The sequence below is a fragment of the Apostichopus japonicus genome, chromosome 22, assembly GCF_037975245.1.
Source record: "Apostichopus japonicus isolate 1M-3 chromosome 22, ASM3797524v1, whole genome shotgun sequence".
NCBI classification, from domain to species: Eukaryota; Metazoa; Echinodermata; class Holothuroidea; order Aspidochirotida; family Stichopodidae; genus Apostichopus; species Apostichopus japonicus.
This window is the reverse complement of record NC_092582.1, coordinates 7,063,763-7,085,914: the sequence shown is the minus strand read 5'-3', so window position 1 is coordinate 7,085,914 and position 22,152 is coordinate 7,063,763. Positions and strand designations below refer to the sequence as shown.

At 36.4% G+C, this 22,152-nt stretch overlaps 2 protein-coding genes across 2 annotated transcripts in view; both read left to right on the top strand.

Annotated features, from left to right (window-relative positions):
- Window positions 1-8,270, top strand: part of LOC139964058 (NLR family CARD domain-containing protein 4-like) — a 44,549-nt gene extending 36,279 nt beyond the window's left edge. Inside the window, exons 3-4 of the mRNA XM_071965383.1 lie at window positions 6,361-7,865; window positions 8,256-8,270. Coding sequence (XP_071821484.1) covers window positions 6,361-7,865; window positions 8,256-8,270 — 1,520 coding nt within the window. The remainder of the gene's footprint in view (window positions 1-6,360; window positions 7,866-8,255) is intronic.
- The window catches only part of LOC139964268 (NLR family CARD domain-containing protein 4-like), a 62,182-nt gene continuing 44,390 nt past the window's right edge, over window positions 4,361-22,152 (top strand). Inside the window, exon 1 of the mRNA XM_071965739.1 lies at window positions 4,361-4,567. The gene's annotated coding sequence lies outside the window, so the exon portion shown is untranslated. The remainder of the gene's footprint in view (window positions 4,568-22,152) is intronic.

The window sequence follows — 22,152 nt, the reverse complement described above, 5'->3', positions numbered from 1 at the left end:
TGAGGGACGTGATAGAATGTAGAGTGCGATTGAGAAGAAGTTGAGTGGATATATCTCACAAACCATGTATTCGTGTTTCCTACAGAAAAATATACAAACCTCTGACGATATCTCTCTACCTGCACTGCAGGAATCTCAATGGATAAAATATACAGCATTTCGCCTATAGTGAGACGAACACCTCATTTAAAATTAAACCGAACGAAGTAGATGGTAAATTAACCATTCACCTTTAAAATCATGCATCTGTAAAATGTTCTTATAAAAGGCTAAACGGATCTATTACATTAGCTACAATATTAATGATGCTTATAAAAATGGCATAGTAAAATTCGAAGTACAATATTTTATGAATTGTCACTAATTCCTACTGATCACCGTAACGATTACGTCGAGGTTTAGTCACGTGATTTGTGTGGACTACACAGTTGGATCGCCGTTCAGTGCCCTGGAAGAAAATAAGAGTATTAGGAAGATTACAAAGATATGTTTATCATACGAGAACAAATGCATTGCAACATTCCCTCATAATAGGTTATAGTAAATGCATTGCAACATTCACTAATAATAGGGTAAATTGGTGTATTGTCTCCTTGATTTAGTACCTTATTTAAAAAAATCAGTCTAAATTTGTTTAATATTTCGCTAAATATTTTACCCTCGTAACTATACTAGATTTATAAAATAACTGCAATAGATTTATTATTAGCGGGGCTTTTTTCCTTTTCATAAATTATGTATAAGACAGTTTGATTAACCGGCATGGATTAAACAGGATCTGTTAAAACGTAATAGAAAATTACATTAAAATAGTTACATTGGAAAGTAAGATTGAATTGAAATTTCATACATTATATTTTACCATCGATGTGATCGTAAAAATAATCAAAACTAACGACAACATAAGTCAGTTTATAGTTAGGCTTTATTCAAAACTAACGGTAGAACATAAGTCAGTTTATAGTTAGGCTATATATTCATGATTTATTATATCCAAGCTTAGGTTTAAGCTAAAGATATATTGAAGGGGAGATTGAGATGCTTACAGGGGTTGAATGGAACTGAAGTCAATAAAGAAAAAAGGCAGCCGAATATTTCAGAATCCTGTTATAGTAAAATGTACTAGTAACGTGTCCTCATTGGCTTAGAACAAAGCTTAATAGGACACTGAAATCTTTATATTGTATACATCATGAAGATGACTAATGAAACTAATGAAAGTTAATTTTAAGGAATAAATGTTTACACTGTGATGTATGTGTCCAAGGGCGTAGGAACCGGTGAGGCTGGGGGGCGCCAGCCCCCCAGTGAAAAATATGGAGGGGCGGAAGTATCACTCCGCCCCCCCACCGCTTCGCAAGTCAGAAAACCCCTTTTTCATTTCCAAATGAAAAAAAAAATCTCATTTGGAGCACCAAATTGAATCTAAGGCCAGGTGAAAATGCAAAATGATATACAAAATGGATTGGGTGGGTTGAAGTGTGCTATATTGCACCAAATTGCATCTGAGGCCACCTGGAAATGCAAAAAAAAATCCAAAGGGGAGGGGGACACCCCCTCCCCTTAGACCCCTCCCCCAGGCCGGCCATCAGTCTTCAGCCCCCCCCCCCCACTCAAAAGTACCTTTCTACGCCACTGAATGTGTCTACGATAATGCATTTCGCCTCCACTATCTTTGTTGTCTTATTAATAAATACCTTATTGGGGATAGTCAGTACAAAAACTTTTGGGTAATTTAATGTTTTCTCAAAGACCTAATAAACTGCCTCCCACACAAAACATTAAAAACGTCCACACACTGGTTGTAGGTATTCCGTTTCAAAACTCATTAGACGGGTTTGAGTTGCCTTCTAGTGAACGCAGATAGCTTTTGTATTTACCCGATTGTTCCAAAACTCTTCTCCAAGGATCTCTCGCACCGATTAAATGTAACTGTTTACTTACGGCAGAATGAGATCTCCATCTTCTGTTTGAGGGTAACGTGTCTCGATAGCCCCATCCGTGACGTCATTCCCACATGTATTAGCCAATGGAATCCACGCTTCATAACGATGATGAAGAGGGAGCCATGGTGCATCATAAACTGCGAAAAGAAAAGAACAACAAAAAGGGTTAATTATATATTTATAGCTCACACTTCTTAACTTCATTGCCGGATGACACGTCGCTGTGAAGAGGGTCACTGTTTGAATGCTCTAAACTTGCAGCGTGCACTTATCTCATTAAATTAAAATAATCTTTCACATAACAGAAATTTAAGCAATGGGAGTTTTCCGTCTGCAGTTTGTTTAGGCAAGAATTGCAAAAAGTTCTGCCGAACCTTTCCTTTTTCTGACAACGCTGTTCGGCTTAATAAGACGGTGCGTATGGACAGCCAGGTGGTTACAAATGATTATGATAATAACGTGCAAGTAGACGATAATTATATAATGTACACTATGATAATGTAAATATACACGATGATAATGTGAAGATACACGATGATAATGTAACAGAACATGATGACATTATCAAGACAAAACATGATAATATAAAATACACGATAATAACTTAACCGTACACAATCATAACATCTAAATATACGTTGGTAATGAAAATGGACAAGATCACCATGTAAACGGTCACGGCGGTGATGTAAAAGAAGATGATTATAGTATAAAACACGCGATAATAATATATTGTACACGATGATGATATAGAAAGTTCACGGTCGTATATAGCATGTATGTATGTATATATATATATATATATGTATATATATATATATACATATATATATATATATATATATGTGTGTGTGTGTGTATATATATATATAACTATTTTACCATAGACTGTCGACCTAAGGTACATATCATGCGTATAAATATATATATATATATATATATATATTATATATATATATATATATATATATATATATATATATATATATATATATATAAAGGAAGGAATCGAACCCCGGATCTTCGTGTCTGCACGAACGAAGTCCACACCACTCGACCACAGTGATTCTATTGGTGTTATAAGGCGTACAATTGGCTTTGAATAACTATCATTAAGGGCGTATTACCCAAGTGTTGTGAAAGCACAGAGTGAACCCCTGGCGCTTTGAGCCTGACAATTTGCAGTTTTCTCATTTCTCATCATTTGATACATGGTATGAATGCATATCAAGTGCTGCATATTTATCTTGCAAGAAACTGGCTAAGTCAGTGCGTATAGTTGATTGTGGAAATTGGGTGAAAATTAATAAAGGAAGAATTAAGTCGGCGTCCTTGTTTATCGTCATTTGCTCTCGCTCCGAATACCATCTTTACTTCGCTTAATATGCCCCAAAACAGCACAACCCATGCCACCGTTCTTCGAATTCCGATCCCCACCCCTTATCCACATCGAAGCGACACTCGGCATGTCAAATGTCGAATCACGTTCAAATGCCTGTTATCAAATATAGCTGGCTCCGAAAGGTAAATGTTTGTTCCACTTGAACTTTCAAAAAACTGTGTTTCTTGTTTTTCTTATAAGCCATAATATCTGATTTATTGCTGATGACGTAGGTAGTTTATGACAATATGCTCATTGAACTCTGTGATATTATCTAAGTGTTTTTCACCCAGCAGTTTGGTTTGTTTAATTTACAATATCAATATAACGCGCATTACATATTCATTTTGACGGATTCCAACACAAAATAGCTATGTTGTGCAGTACTACGATAACGTTATGTTAATAATACGAAATTCCGGATGTAAAACTTAGCTACTCCTCCTGAACAGAAAGCATTTTGTAATTTTGTCACTAAGATGTCATCAACGCTTTGGCGCTCCTCTAAAAAAGACACAAGTAGATTGTGTTCTTTACGTTTTCATGACTGAGATTCCACAGTTTCTTGACATATTTAGATCACATTCAACAGAATAACGTTTTACTAGGAATATAGCCAGCTTTTGTTTCTTCAAAAGACAATAACGACATGAATGTTACTGAACATTGCAACTTGTAAGCCGTCTGCATACTGTTACACATCTAAAAATACGTTGGTAATGAAAATGAACAAGATAATAATGTAAAAGGTCTATATGATTTTTCATTGCTTGTCACTAAATGGAACAGATAGTTTCGTTTTGTGCAACTTGAACTTAAGATATATTTACCATTCGGAATATATAGAGTTGTTATTGGCACTTGATCAAAGTAAACAGTTATAATGCATACAATGTCAGGCACGGTCTCTATTCGACTTTGTGATGTTATTGTTACTGTATATACTGCCCTTGACTTTACGATACTCTGCAGTTTCATGGATGACAATTTATCAGCCTCCATAAATGTTTAAAAAAATGTGTAAATTGTGTAAAAGTTCAAAGCTGCACTCGCATTGCAGATACCAGTATCAGCTATATAATATATACGTATAGTCAGACAGAACTTCACTTACAGAGTATTATATGTATGGGCGTGAACCACATGACTAGGGTTACTCCAAAGACGCCAAGTTGGCTTCCTACATGGATTGTCCCTTGACTTTCGTTAAGTCTAATTTTCATCCGGCTTACTATGTTTGGTAAGTTATTAGTTCATTGCTTTTGTTGGAGAATTATTTTGCTGTGATTTTGTGAACGTCGAATGAAATTAATATTCCACTGCCAAATCATCGAAATAGTCAATCATTTTTACCTATATTGTGCAAAATCAACGCCTCAATACGTTATATTTTAGCATGACCACAAAACAGAGGATAAAGAAAATATAAGAGTCAATCAAATTCGAAGGAGCATAGAAAATTCGTATCTTTGAAAACGCATACGATCGTCACGTAGACTTCTCCTTCCTGTAAGCAACAATAAAAGAAAGTAAAATCAATTCTCTTCAGGTATTATCTGTGACGTGTAGGTTTATTATCGTCTTTTTCTTTAACCAAACGTTTCATCCTATAGCAGCATCAACAGAAGAGCCCGTGGTTGGGAATCTATTAACCATTTCATAAAGTATTCTGTCGAGAGTTCAAGCGAGTTCGTCAAAGTCGGGATCATTATTTATTTCCGTAACTGTTTCCAATCGTGACCAGGCTCCTCATCTGCTTCTCTTGTAACCTGCATGGCCACCTCTAGGTGGGGAGGGGCATAAATGTGTACATGAATACTACATAGGTTCTCTTCGCGTGAATAAAAACAAGTTAACATTCCATTACATAATTATTGATTGATTTGATTCACGATTAGATAATACACCGGGCAATGAAGATTTTATACAATACTTTAATGTCCGATGTGATATATAATCAACAATGCACAATGCACAAATTTGCCTCTTTTCGTTTTCAAGATTTCTCCGTTGAAGCAAAGGTGACGATGACGTCAGTTCCTTTATTCTTGCTTTTTAGTGTAACATGACTGCTCATTTGTGTCATGTTTCTTAATCGTTGATAATCCTGTTAAAGACAACCTATATAGCTCTTCAACAACAACGTAACAACAAGGGAAAAAAAACTATCGTTTACTATAAGATCCCTAAAACAAAATCCCAACGTATAAATACTTTCGCATCAAAACGATACATTTTACGTACGAAATGACCTGTTTATCGTACTTCTTAATTCTTATCAGTACTGTAACTCTGTATGACAAAGTTCAACTAAAGTCGGTCTTTGAATGGTGAAGTGATATATAGAAATAACGTAGATAAAGACTGACACAAAAAAGCGTATATACTATTGTACGCTAAAAGTTTGAAGGGGCTGGGGTTGGAACGGAAGGAGGGGGGTGGGGCGGAAATGGATAAGGATTTATAATGGTCCAATGCTTAGTACTGTTCAAAGTTATCTCGGAGATCCTCACTAAAACCAATCAACTCCATCCTTTCTATATTCTATTAGGCCTTTTAGTAATTTATAGCGTCAAATATCCATGATTTATAACACATATATGTTTGTACAGGGCCATATTTTACTTTTTCCTCGTATAGATTTCAAGTGGTCGCGGTACAAATGACTGACCACTGAGCTTAAATATGGAGTCAGAACTTGAAGGTGAGATTTTAGTTATCCAATATAATTCTTAAATGTTCATACTCTTTTCTTCTTGTTTTCTTTACACAGCTGGAATCTCATTACTTTTATGTTGCGTCATAAAAACGACATACAATCAGTGGAAGTATTACCAATACTACAATGGGTATACACGAAAGAGGGGAGGGGAAATGGGGGGGGTGGGCTTATGACGCTATGAAATAGATGAAGTATTAGAAATTAATTTTACAAGTCGTACGTTCGTGGCACACCTTTTAATGCTACATTAATGTTCACCACTCTAAGTAATTAATATTCTTCATGGCAATCAATGTTTGTTTACTACACAGAAAAGAAGAAGCGACTGATTAGCTCACTGAGGTCAACATACACAGGTCAATATAACTCGGTACAGCCTATACCTTACATCAGAGATAGACTGTACTGTGTGGATAAGGTATTTGTTGAGGGCAGTGTCCACTTCTTGGTTGCTAATGAGGCAGGTGTGCGAGGTCAGGAGACTTCATGGGAAAGGTTAGAGTCTTACAAGAGAATCTATAGCGATCGTCGTATCAAATCAACAAGACGTATATTAGAGGGTGAACCTGGATACGGTAAATCAACTTTGACCCTACAGCTTGCCTATGATTGGTGTAATGGTGTCCAGGATTCCCCATTTGGTGACGTAGAGATACTCATCCTTCTCAGGTTAAGACAACTCGGTGGTGTGAAGTCGATCTACAGAGCCATCAACCGCTTCCTTGCGTCTGGTTCTCGTTTATCTGATAAAGATATTGAGGATGTTCTAAAGAACACTTCCTCCGTAGAAATCCTTCTTGATGGCTACGACGAGTATCCTAATCAAGATAAGATCACAGGAAATGACGTCAGAAGCATCATCATGAGAGAGATGTTCCCAAATCATGATGTAACTCTGACGACAAGATACCTTCCAAAGAAGTTTCCAAAACTGACAAAACGAGTAAAACTGACTGGATTCGATGACGACGCGCGAGATGAGTATCTCCGTAAGGCTGTCGTAGGTAACGATCAAAAAGCCTTGAAACAGATCAAACAACGACTCCGGGAAAACCCCATCTTAGCTGATCTCTGTCAGGTTCCGCTCTTTTTCGTCATGTTTGGTCACATCGCTCATGAAAATAAGGAGTTTAAGAAATTCAAATCAGTCACGAGTTTCTTTAAGTATATGATCACGTGCTTTCATGAGCACATGCGCAATAAGACCAGGGACGACAGTGTTAGGCAATTGATCCTAAAATATGAAAGTGAACACGATGAACTGAACAAACTAGCTTACGAGGGTCTTAGTAAAGAAGGCCAGCAGATCGTCTGGAGAAAGGATGAAATGGTAAAACGACTTGGTAAAGAATTTTACGATCAGTATGTTGGCGTTGGTATCCTTGTCGAGGAACAAGTTCTAAGTGACAATGACTCGGCGTATACTGAGAGCTTTACTATTCAGGTTAGGTTCTATCACAAAATATTCTGTGAATTTTACGCCTCTTACAGGTTAATGCTAGTCGTATTAGAACACGAAGTCTCTGAATTAAGACTATTCTTGAGGAGGATGGACCCGTTTGACCTTCAGTATCTCTATCGCTTTGCTTGTGGACTGAATCCTACCGCAGGAGCAAAAATAATCCAGTACTTGGAGAGCATTAAGGACGGAGACAAGTTTGCAATTCTTTGTATCCTGGAACAAACTGGAAAGGTTGACGACATCAAGGACACCGTCAGGGATCTGTGTTCAGGACAAGTGTACATCCGTAACAAGGACAGTAGATTACTACAGAGATCTACCATCCAGCTACTTGAGATAGCAGCCAGATATGACGTAAGTATTCATATTCAAGCACAGGGAGTAACTTTACGAAGGTTTACTACCTTACAACAAAAATTCTTTTTATATATGCACTAGTAAAGAAGAACATGTTATCACAAATAACTAAAAATGTATTAATCCTTTTTAAATGGTATGAGCTAACTCAGATCCCACTGTCCGAGGTTGTTTTCGATTTTGGAGATCGCCACTGGACTAGGTTTTAGTCTTCGTTAAACTTAATTATTAGTGATCATCAAAAGATACCTATCTTCAGATATAGGAACATTCCATCAATAATATGACTCCATCCGTTTTAGTGATATTGCAGTAAATTAAAAATGACAGTTCTTCGTTTAAATCGTAAATTTGATACGATATTTCAATTATCCTATATTCCTTTAGACTCAGTTGCTGTAGAGGATGGTTCAAACCATTTTATTTCCAGGAGCGGGAGTATAAAACTCTCTTTGAGTTTAGTTGATGCAACTATATGACACTTCCAACATTGAACATGTTGTTAAAGGTTCGCTGAAATCACTCAATTACAGTGCACCAATTAAATTTACTTCTTGTCACAAACTTGATTTATTTTTAAATAAGCCAATCAACTTGAAAGAAACATAAATCCAGTTGTATGTGTAGTCCATGTATGACGTCACGTACTCATTCCACAAAGTGAATAATCTGTAGTGTTGTATATATCTAAACAACCGTACTAGCTATATCTAGCTGGAAGCTTGATAAATTAGCCTTGTTTCTCTAGCTGTGTTTTAGTATGTATTCTCAAACTGTTCATTGTATGGAAACCGAAAGAGTCATGTATTATGTTGTTTACTTCTATGATGTCTGTTATCATCGTTTTCTCGTTTGAATTTGTTGTTGTGTCATTGCATGTTGTTGTCTCCTTCAATGTTGTTGTCTTCTTTGATGTTGTTGTCTCAAGTGCTGCTGTTGTCTCCTTCAACGTTGTTGTCTACTTTGATGCTGTTATCTCATTTTATGTTGTTGTCTCATTTAAACTGGCGGCGCTGTTCACTTTTATGACATCAAAATACGTATACAAATTCAAAGAATGTTGTGCTTCAGAACTAGCCAAAATGTCCGAGAGAGACCGATTAGCCTGTCGTGTAGGGCTAGGTTATACAAACAAAATGAAAGAAGAAATGATGGAAATCGGTGTAGAACCTACGAAAGTCTTCTATTCTTCGGCCCGATGGGAAACAATTAGTTGAGACAAAGTTAGAACACGCGCTCACCTACATAGAGAAAACATAATTACCATAATACAAACATACGCATTGCTACCGCGACCTAATGTAAATGTCTTTAATACTTTGATTTAAACAAAGTTTTTATTTTTACAGTTAAATTAGCCATTCCTTATGTTGATTGAGTAAACAGAGAGTAGGTGGTGAAGTAGTGTTACAACTTGGTTAAAGAGTATATAAGTAGCTCTGTGTTACTATAGGAAAAGACGAGATAGCGGTATGGTCTGAGAAGCCCATGTTATCTTTCATCTTCAGTGTATTACTTTACTTTAGATTTATTTTTATTCATTTAGAGAACTGGTTTAAGAGCCTGATCCTCGGCAGACATAAAGGGAGATAAAATATATAGGATATACAGGTAATATAATTAGGCATCCCGACTCAGTTATCAGTTCTTAACGATCGAAAACGATCTTAGGATGAAAGGCGATTGACTTTATTTAAGCATCACAGTTCAACCAGTGATGTGCGCCACCACGCCCTCCTCCTCCACCTTAGTCATGGCTCGGCATTTCTTACATTCAGTTGGAGAAGATTTAGACCACTCCTCCTGGTCCATAACCCCTCTTCAACCTTAAACAAAATTTAGGATTAGTACAGTCTTGCGTTTACCCATATAATTATAGACCTATAAATTATAATCTTAATATGACATTAGAATGCACCATGCAACTATTAGAACGTGTATTTGACTCCTAAGACATGGAAGACGGCTTCAATTACCATAGGCCCACACCTCTTTCTTCTTTAAAATGGCCTTTCGCCCTTCCATAAAGGTCCAGCCCTACCTAGGTCACCCGCTTCTCACCCAACCCCCCCCCCCTTCCCACCCGTCATTGACATTATGTGCACGATACTCAGCTCAAACTATACTCCATCACCCACCTTCCGTACGTATTATTGTAAGGCATGCAATTTGATGGGCAATGACTTAATTTTTCTAAAATAGAACTGTAGGTTACACTTGTGTCTATCAAGATTATATCATAAAAGTGACGTAATAAACTCATTAAGAGTGTGTGTATTAAGTCTACAGAATATGATAAACCGATTTAGCAAATAAGATTAAAGTTTACTATTCTGTTAGTAAGTAAACAGTGAGAAATGCATTATATACTGTTCCTACACGGTACCTTACAAACATACAGTTGAATTAGTAAATATTTTGAATCAGTGAATTGGCTTCAGCATAAGATTCTATCAATGTTCTATCAACGCAATAATGAGACATGCATGTATCCTAACTATCATTCGTTTAACAAGTGACGTCATATTCTGTATAGTGAGATTATACTTTTCACTTGCGTCTATCAAGATTGGATACGGATATAGGAACGTAATGAACTCATAAAGAGTGAATATTAAGTCTACAGAATATGATGAACCGATTGAACAAACAATATCAAAGATTATACATATTGCTTGGTAGGTAAATAGTGATTGTTATATATATTAAACGGAAACATGCACATCAGATTAAGTAAACTTTTAGGTTTTATAAGATCGTTTACAGTCAAGGAGCGATTAGTTGTGTCATTTTAATATCAAAGTCATTACCCCATGATTACATTGCACGCAAGTAGGAGCATTGGAACTATAAGGTTTGCTTTTCTCGAATATATAGAAGAATATACTTTAACAGCATGCTTTGTGATTGTACTAACTAAGCTTTCATTGTCGGTCAGTAATTAAACTAAGGCAGCCCCAGCCCACATATAGGGTGCATTAACATTATAAAGGTCAATTTGCAAGTAGGTTATGAGTTTGTTTCAATCATGAAAAAAAATACACATTTAAAGAAGCCCTGCAGGGAAACTTTCAAATTGTATATACTATGTTCATTTTTTAAGTGAAAGTTGTTTACTTAATGACCTATTTATTCATGGGATTTTAGTTTATTGATTAACATCGAAACCCAAACCATACTTCATAAAGTATAATTAACGTCTTCGTATGTGTCGGAATATATCTGTCAGCATGACGGTCGATGACGAGCCCCCATCTCAAATATTGTATCATAATCACCCCACCCCTAATTTTCAAACATTTTCAATATACATCAATGTACATAATAACTTACGAGGTGTTTAATGGGCTTGAACCAAATGTAAACGTATCGCAAAGGGACATTCGAATGCCAAATAATTGATAAATATTTATGCCACAAGAAATTCATGCAAAGTGTCTTTGATGTACCATGCAACACATCTACTTAACTTAAGTTTTACAATCCATCGGAATTTCTCCTTCTTTTGGAAATTAAATCATCACCTCCAAATTCCGAGAAAGCCAGCATGTCGACATACACGCTAGGCATTTCGGCATTCACATTTGTCAAACGTAACTTATCACCGTCCGGAAATCACATTCATGTCTTTAATCATTGTGTCAGAAAGAACTTGCAAGTAATACTTTCATAACATTGGTATGCAGGTAAATTATATTATTGATATCCCAACATACAGATGGTGTACATTTTTAAATCATAGGATAAGTACGTACACTTGCTATGTGTGGATTCAAAGGTTTTCTAAGAATGAATCAGTAGTAACCAGAAGCGACATTTTCATAAACCAAAGATTTTAAAGAGTGGACGATTGGCCAAACACTTTTTTTTTTGTACAACTAGTCAAACATCACGTGATTTTGGTCCCTGGGGGAAGTGAGACGTCACTCGATGGGTAGGTAAAGCGTTGATCCTACAACGAGGCATGGTTTTCCTTGAAAAAATAAATTAATAAGTGGAATACGATACCAGCAAAAGGGAACGACATATATAAATGAATTTGGCAAGATTTGTTTTCCAAATGTATTGATATAGTAAACGGCCATGAAGGTACAGGGGTGTGTCACTCATTAGCTGATCAAGGGTGGTCACTTCTTTCAAGTCTTTTATTACGCGTAGATGTCAAACCAGCCCGAACTTACTTACTTTATAAGGGGCGCTACGCCTATCAGGCTCATAATGATTCACTATATATGAGATAGTTATAAATGTTTATTTCCATCTGCTCACCCCCCTCCCTCCCACACGATGGAAAGTAGAACTTTTAACTGGTTTGAAATAAGAATATTAAACGAGGATTTAAACGAGGAACTGCGCCCATACACCGCTGAGGCTATGCAAAGCCAGCAGTCAACGAAAAACCGCAGCATTCGCTAATCTCCTTTCTAGTATATTATTTTTATATTTGATAGCATGTTGTATTTCACGTACGAGCAATATAATAATATTTGCAAATTATATTGTTTATTCAGTTTGGTTAGCAGAGCCATTCATGATAGTTTTAAATGTTTTTAAGATATTCATGAATTTCACAGGGGTTTTGAGAGAGAAACATATACATATGGTGCTTACGCCTGGTTATATTAACCTGCTAATATTGTTGTTGTTATAACGGTTTTACTCATTATACCTCAAGTACTATAGCTTAGTAGTTATGTACATATTTTCACAAAATGTTTTATTTGTGATTAAGTTAACTGATGCCAAGTAAGTACAGGACCGTAGCCTCCAAATGGTAGGGGGGGGGGGGCACGGGGAAGTTGCCCCTGAGATTTTCACTTCCTTAAAAGAAAGTAGGTCTACGATAATGTGAACGTTTGGACTATATGTGCTATCTCAGTTACTTTAAGCGAAATGTTCGTATCATTTTTACGATTTCATTAGCCAGTATTGTACAAACTTAAGATTCTAGTCACGTATTGTAGGAATGAAGTTCAAACACAAAACCATGTTTAGTTTCACAGCTTATCACGTATATGCACGATCGTGGACGCGATGTCCGTGCGCTTGTCTTGGCTTTCACGAGTTTTGTTAGAATAACAATAAACGTAGAGAGATCATAAGATTTAACGTCTAATGTGAACTATCGGGTTTATAAATAAATTTATTACGTATACATGTTTTGTGTAGGCCTATCACTGAGTTGTATTATTCGCCCAATATCAGTGCACTGATGTTTTAACTACGATTATTGGGGCACAGTTCCCTACACTGCTCACCCACTCAGCTCATCACCGCCCCCCCCCCCAGGATGTTCCTTTTTGGCATGTAAAACAAATAATGATAACACAAACCTAACAATTAATTTACATATACATTCCCCATCTTCAATTACCTGTGTAAAACAATAAGTAAAAGCAGGAAGAAGGGAAGGTCATACCAATTCATATTTGGTGTGTAGAAGTACCACATTAAGTACAAGAACCTTTTTTGGGGGGGTGGAGGTCAAAAGTCATTTGGGGTCACAAGGGTCAAATTGTGAAAACTTTGTAACTACGATATCTAAAGAAGGAAAGCTTGGGAGGACCTCATATTTGATGTGTAGAAGTACCACATTAAGTACAAGAAGATAATTGTTTTTGGTCGAAGTCAAAAGTCATTTGGGTCGCAAGGGGTCAAATTGTGAAAACCTTCTAAACACGATATCTCAAGAAGGGAATCAGTGACAGACCTCATACTTGGTGTGTAAGAGTACCACATTATGTAAAAGAAGCATATTTTTTAAGGTGGAGGGCAAATGTCAGTTGGGGTAACCAGGGATCAAATTGTAAAAAACCTTTTAAACACGATATCTCAAGATGAGAAGCATGAGCATACTTCATATTTAGTGGGTAGAATTACTACATTATGTACAAAAAGTGTATCGTTTTTGGTGGAGGTCAACGGTCATTTAAGGTCACCAAGGGCAGGCGCGTAGCCATGAATTTGCCAAGGGAGGGGCGAAATTGTAGATTCGGCATTGCAAACTATCTAAGCGTAGCGCCACCATAAGTTGGCGCGAAGCGTACCAGAAAGTTTTGGCTGAAATAGCCTCCCAGATCGCTGGAAATGGCACTTCCCAGGCCTTTTAAGTTGCATCTTAGCATATTCTCTTTTGAAAATACTAGCGATATCATAAAAATATTAAAACCAATTTAAAAAAATATGCTCAAGGAGGGGGGCGGCTGCCCCCTTTAACCCTCCCCCCCCCCCTGGCTACGCGCCTGACCAAGGGTCAAATTGTAAAAACCTCGTAAACACGATATCTCAAGAAGGGAATCATTGACAGACCTCATATTTGGTGTGTAGAAGTACCACATTCTGTAATGAAAGCCTATTGTTTTTGGTGGAGGGCAAAGGTCATTTGGGGTAACCAGGGGTCAAATTGTGAAAACTTTGAAATCACGATATCTCAAGAAAGGAATCATTGACAGACCTCATATTTGGTGTGTAGGAGTACCACATTCTGTAAAAGAAGCCTATTGTTTTTGTTTGAAGTCAAAGGTAATTTGGGGTCACCAGGGGTGAAATTATTGAAACCTTTTAAACACGATATCTCAAGATGAGAAGCATGGGCAGACTTCATATTTAGTGTTTAGTACCACATTACGTACAAAAAGAGTATTGTTTTTGATGAGGTCAAAGGTCATTTGGGGTCATCAGAGGTCAAATCGTTAAACCCTTGTAAACATGTACACCTTTATTATACATTACGTCAGATTCATGAAGAAAAATGCTCATGTAACATCATCGAAACCACAATGCATTTGTGCATGCTGGTTTCGTACAAAGAGATTTTAACGAATCATTTTTTTTTCTTCTAATTTCCCTTTTTGGGAAGTGTAAATTCCTCAAACTTGAGATCTCAAAAATAAAAGAATGTTTAGATGCAACTAACAAGGCCTTGGAAGTGCCATTTTCGGCAATATGTGCGGCATATTTGGCAAATTTTCTTGGTACGCTTCGCTACAACTAATGGTGCACTACGTTTAGGTAGTGCCATGCCGGTCCCTTTTAGGAGATGGCCCATCCACCTAAAGATTTCCTCAATAGGGCCCGGTATATACGCATCAAATCATCACTATGTAGCAGTTGGACGACACATAATGTTTCGATGTTCTTCAACTGTCCCCTAGAAATTCCACCCAGGCTACAGCCCTGAAGTATCTTTATTCTGATAGGTTTCTATGTTTCCGATAGAGAGAATGTGCCCAGTACTGTATCCAATGTGCCAAGTTAATGTACCCGACAGTGCTTTTTAAATGTACTTATGATACCATATGTGAGCATGCTGTAGACATCTATATAACTAGATGATTTATTCTTGAGTGCAAATTTAAGAATGTTTCCGTTGTGGTTTAAGTTTCAATTTTAATTATAAAGGCCCTAAGTTACCTCCGGATGTTAAATAGATAAGTGTAAGCATTAATAAGATGTGACCCCACCCGAGAAAGGTTTTTCGCCTTCCAAGGCGCTCGCTGTCACTCCTTAAGTTTATGCCCCCCCCCCCACTTTTCAATCGGGATTGACGCCCCTGCTTTATATTCATAACAAGAATTAGGCCCTGTGGGTGTTATCATGTGGATATCCATTTAAAGCATGTGAAATTATAATAAAAACTATAGCTTGTTTTCACTTCACTCAATAATTAATCACATATTGTGAATAACATGACGTTCTCTGATGCAACGATGAGGTACACTGTCCTTTGATTGTCTCCATAATATACAACAGGGTGGGGGAATCCCCGAATTTTACCCCCCCCCCCCGATATAGAAGCAGCCTTGCTGTGTGCATCCTATTATCATTGCAGAGGTTAATTTGTAGTACGTAAATATGCCTCACAATAAACGAGCTCATATCAGAGTCCCTCCCCCGACATGTGAGTAGCCTGTAAAGATCCCTCCAGGATACATTTCAAACGATGTCTATTTTGAGCCCCAAAAGACACATTTGTATCTATTTTAAACGGAAACTGGATTCAAGTTACTATAGCCCTCGATATCTCTGGAATACGGTAAAAGAATTATGTAGCGTGTTGGTTAGATTGGTCTTGCAATTTTCTGCAAAAACAACGTATGTTTGATCTTTCCTTTACATTGTGCTGAACAACTTGCAAGGGCGGCGGAACCGGGGGGGGGGGGGGCACAGGGGGCACGTGCCCCCCACTTTTCCTCAGGTTAAAAATGTGCCCTTTTTCTACATTTAAATTTCTAAATAAAAAAAAAAGAGTTTACAAAGCGAAACCCACGTCTATTGAAATATTTCGGGAAGTTTTATATGTTTACTACCATAGGCGTAGGAGCCCAATTTGATTTGGGGGGCTGTAACACTTGCCCGAAGAATATTAGCCAAATTTTTCGCGCGCTCCGCGCGCGCGCGTTCAACATGTTAATGTGCATATCATATAGGCATGCATCGGTTATAACATCGCATGCCAATAACATACAATCATTTGCAGTGTTATTACTCTTCTATATTGGTTAGAATTATTGGGAAAGTCGTTACAACAATCATGATCATAATAATATCAGTATAACGATTGAAAAACACATAGCAAATTATTTTTCTTTCAGTAGGTGCCCGAAAAATTCTCAGCGTATTGCCCGAATTTTCACAAAATTTTTTGGTCGGGCCCCCCCCCCCCCCCCGCCTCCTACGCCTATGTTTACTACCACAAGGCTTCTAACATTCTGGTGGGTGCCATTATGCATATTAAATTTGCCAAAAAATCCTAGTGCATTTCCAAAAATGCATTGCTATATTACATTGTGACTTTGTAATAAGCAGAAGCCATTTATAGCCTACTATATATAAATAATGAGTATAGTTTTAATATCCCATAACCTACCCCATCCTTTCGTATTTTGACATATTTCATTTGCTTTCATGCATGTATCGATCGCGTGTGCAGGGACTTGGACTTGATAATGATTTCACCTCATTTTGTCTCGAAAGAAAACTTGTTCCTTGTTTCCCAATGTGCACATTGGATATTGCAGTGCTAGTATGCATTGTTTCCTTGAAGGGGGGGGGGGCGTTGATGCAGTGATGTGTATACGCAAATAAGATAATACAATAAGAGTTATAAAGGGTACTAAATATCAGGCTGCATCAGTCCAATCGAATTTCTATAAAGTGCCCTTCGACGTTGGTGCCCCCCCCAGATTAAAAGTACTTCCGCACCCCTTGACAACTTGGCACAGTCGGGCGCGTAGCCAAGGGGGGGCGAAGGGGGCAGCCGCCCCCCCCCCCCCCTCCTTGAGCATATTTTTTTTTAATGTTTTTATGATATCGCTAGTATTTTCAAAAGAGAAAATGCTAAGATGCAACTTACAAGGCCTGGGAAGTGCCATTTCAAGCGATCTGGGAGGCATTTTCAGCCAAAATTTTCTTGTACGCTTCGCGCCAACTCATGGTGGCGCTACGCTTAGATAGTTTGCAATGCCGAATCTACAGTTTCGCCCCTCCCTTGGCAAATTCCTGGCTACGCGCCTGGGCAAAGTTGTACCTTTCAGATGCGTCATAACGTCATTCACCTTGAACATGCAGAGTCTTTGAAAACTACCGCCAAATGAATCTTTCTTCCTTCGCTCCTCTGATCTACATTGACCGTACGACACAAATCAGCCAATGAAATACGTTGCTGGACGCTAAATAGGCGTGGTATGTCATCAAACGTAGGCACAGTTTGGTTATTAACTGTAATGCCATGCGACTTATAATTTGGCGCCAAAGCTTCTCAAGGAGTACATGAACACCTGTATCTGTACGTGCATACCTGTGTCACACGCAAATTATTTACATATATACAGGCACTGAGGCAGTTGATCATGATCCATTTCTACAAAGGCCTAGATCGTTGTTGTTGACGTTAATGTTGGTCAGTTTTTGCCTCCCTTTCATTCACTTCTTTGTAAAAATTCGGGATTTAAATATCGGATACAGACAAATGACCTAATTTAATTGCTTGGTAAGTTTGAAGGTAGGTGTAATTGGCTTGGTAGGGGAAGTTAGACCTATAGTGACACGCTAGGCCAAGAACATACAATGTAGAATGTAGCCCTAAGCTATAGTAGGATTTTACCTGATATAAATACGTCTTTCTAAATGAGTAAATTTTCTACCTGAACTCCTATAGTAACCGACGACTCTCATAAGACATTAGTTAACTAAACTTCGAAGTATATCTATAATAGTGTGGTCAATAAACAATCAAAACTCAAACTACCTACTGAAAGGATATTAAAAATAAAACTTAAAAGAAGTACCTTTGATATGAAACACGAAAACATACAGACCGAGGCTACAACTTGCATTTCAAATAAGTAGTCTAAGAAAATAATCACCGCACCAGTTACAAAATAGCAATTATCGTGTATCACAGAAAAGTTAACTGCAGGTCTTCTCGCATGCTGCTGGTTAGATATTTAATTCTTTTTGAATGTGTGATAACATAAACATTACAAAAATACCTATGGCTATCAATTTAATATAAACTATCACCACTTTCCTTGCAAAGTTTCATGACCTTGAAAGTTGAATACCAACTTTTTGGAAATGGCATTATTCCTATAATATTTGAACGAAGTAGTTTCCAATAACAGTGAATATTCATTTCACAAAGAAGTGACGCGTTTTGCCCAAAACTTTAATTTTAAAATGCGCCATCACTTATTTTCACCTAGTAATATTAGAAAGAATTAATGTCAACATTGCGCCACCGTTTCTATTAGTTATTTCTAGAGAATATTTTAAACTGATAACAAAAACTAAACATCGGTACACAGGTATTCAACTTTACTTTCCAAAAATTAAATAAATGTCGATTTTAACGGATAAAGAAAAGAAAAACTGTTAGGAATCATTATATTTGTTATAAGTTGTTCGTAGGGCCCTAAGCTGAAATACTGTACATTACTAACACTCTTGAGTTAAGATTACTAAATATAAAACGTATTCAGAAAATGAAGAAAGGTTTAAAATGCAATTGATATTAACTTTCAAAGTTCATGCAGCAATTGATATTTCTGTATTTGTTGAAAAGTAGTAGGCCAAAAATATTGATACATTATAAGTTATAGATTCATATAAATTACCGGTATCAATTTAAATTTACCTAGCTGAGAAAAATGAAGAAAAAGAATCCAAATGAAAATCCTCTGTGCCCAATTTCCTCATCAACCTGAGCCTCTCTGTCCCTCTCCTGACTTCTGACATTGATTAGGTTAAGTGTTATTGAGAACTGGATAAAATACTAAATATATGGAATTGAATAAACACCTATTTTAAAAATTAAATAAATACTTAAAATAAGTTCCTTCTACAAATAGATACACATTTTCTGACAATATTTGCTTTTAAACCAGAAGACAATCTAGTTTTTACATTATTCCGAAGCCATATTATTAATTTACTTAGCTATCAGAATCAATCAATAATTAGTTTGACCTATTTATCAACCTTTATTAATATTGACCCTAGTCCCAACAGTTACCCCCCCCCCCAAAAAAAAAGATAGGAAATGAATAAAAACGAAAATACATAAAACAAATAAGTAGTAATAATTTCAATATTTCTGCTTTTGTTTCTACAGAACAAATCAAAATAAAGCTAACCAATATTTCTTGCATGAACAAATAAATCTTTAAAACTTTACCATTGTCCTATTTAACCCAATTTTGTAATTCTCTTGTTTTCACAACCTGAACAAATATAATCCTTCCTTCATAAAGTCCTATTTCCATTTTTCTTTAAATAATTAATTTATTCCTGTTTATATTTTTATTTCCTCTTCAAAATTTACTGATTCTCGTTCGTTAAAATTCATTCCAACACACAAAATTACATAAACACAATCTTAAAATCCGTACAATTCATCGCTTATACTCTCTTCCATTTTATTTCTTTCGTTTTTATTCTTTATAAACATCCTAATAATTATTCTAATCGTAACCTTATCCAATCTATTATCTCTATCTACTCTATTATCAGTAACTCTATTCTTTCATTCTAGATTCCTATCTCCCGTGTGGAGCTATGGTTCTGCTCTCCTAGAGTTGATGCGTCTGGTCTGAACCTTATCCTTGAGCCTGGTCTCTCTCTCTCTGTCCTGAGTTCTCTCCAGAAGCTGTTGATCAGGGACAACTTCAGGAGACTAACTAATGAAGAGTTTGCGGCCATCTTGTATTACTCCTCACAGTGTACAAGCTTGAAGGAGCTGAAGTAAGTATTCCGGTGTAGATGTTAGAATCATCATAACAGTTAAACAGGGAATTCATTTAATTAATAAAAGTAATCATTATTAAACTAACAATGTAGGATGTAAAGTCTGCTGTATATTATTGTCGAGGATCGGATTCAATTAGTTTAAGCGGATTTATTTGAATAAATTAGGCCATCGTTTATGGAATTCTGTAGAATGTTGCAGTAAATGAAATAAACTTAAGAGATTAAAGGGGGATTATTTAACTCGATGAAAGACCGCGGGGTGTCAGGGAGGAGGTTGGTAGGGTGTAAATAATAAAATGTTCTTTTTGTCTTGAATAAGCTTAAGTTTTAGAGAAGAGGTGAGTCTTAAAGTGACACAAATGTTTATTTTGGATAAGAAAAGGCACAAATTTGTTGAATATTAGTTGTCCTAGTGAAAGTTGTCAGCATTTTATGAAGATTTTCAAAATGATAAGCTGAATTGTACAGTTAAAAACACAACAAAATTCTTGAATAACATGAAACTATTTTATTAGAAAACTTTATCAGACAGAAATTAGAAATATTGTTTTTAGGAAGCCTCCACAACAATGAATATTTTATTTTAAATGTTTTCAAAAATTTGGAGTGTTAGCTCAGTGGTTAACACCGGTGCCTTTCAATCATAAGATATCCGGTTCGAGTCACTCCCAGATTAATGTATGTCGTCCAGTTACAGAGTTGTTGACAATTAACAATTCATAATCATGGACGTTAAATATGAATGTGAGAGACTGACTTTGGTCAGCTTGCGGCTTTGATAAGCCAATTAGGCTTCTTCGCGAGTTCCTGCTTGCAGGAGGATCTAATATACATACATACATACATACATACATACATACATACATACATACATACATACATACATACATACATACATACATACATACATACATACATACATACATACATACATACATACATACATACATACATACAAAAAGAAAATGAATGCAACACAACGTTTATTATTCAACTTAAATTAGTTTCATTAGATCTAGAAAGACGCCAATAAAAAACACACATTTAAATTATCAAATTTAAGACCAGAACTAACACTCAACAGATGGTTTTAATTCAAAGAAAACGAACTCTAAATTACAACTTAAAAAATAATTTAATTATAAACTCTGTTATTTACCGGTAATGTAAATCCTTTACTATAAAACATTAGTGGACGTGAATTTATTAAAAATAGATAAATCAATTTAAAATTGATAAAAATATATAACTAAAGCAACTTAAAGAATACCCAAAGAAATAAAGCAATGGTAATCGTACCTATGATGTAGCTTACAAAACAGAAAACCAACATTTGACGTAGAAGAAATATAAAAAAAAGGCAGTTGAAATTTCCTAAGAGACTCACTGTAATTTCATTAATAGGCAGTTTAAAATGAGGAAGTCATCTAAGTGCATATTATTTCATACATAGTCTATGGGTAGAAGTGGAGTCATTAGCACCTGTTTTCAAATATAGTCCTAATAAATACGTAAATTAATTTAAACGTCATGATCAAGTAGGCTCTTCGCTAACGTTTTACCACCAACCCACCTGTTTAAATTTGTACACCCTTCTACCCCTCATTTCACTGTTATTCAGTCACATTCTCTAACCTTATCACCACCTGAGTGTTTTCTTGCATTGGTTTTGCTAGCAAGAGTCCCGTTATTAGGCTACACAGCCGTATATGCTTTAATTACTTTACTTCCAATAATTCCCGGTTAAGAACATTTGTAGTTTTACCGACAGGCACGTTAGCCTTGCTACTTCTAGAATACATTTCATTTTCTCAGACAAGAATAACGAGTCTTATTAAATTCAAATTATTTACCCTTTGCAATTAGTCATAACTGTCACTGAAATTGAATATTATTATTGCCTTTTAACAAATCGTTACCCTTCATCCCAACCCTCAAACCTCCCAGGTGTCTTTATATTATTTCATCAATCAACCACATAAACTATCTTTCCTCTCACCTTCCATTACCACCCAGTCACACCACCCTCACCCAC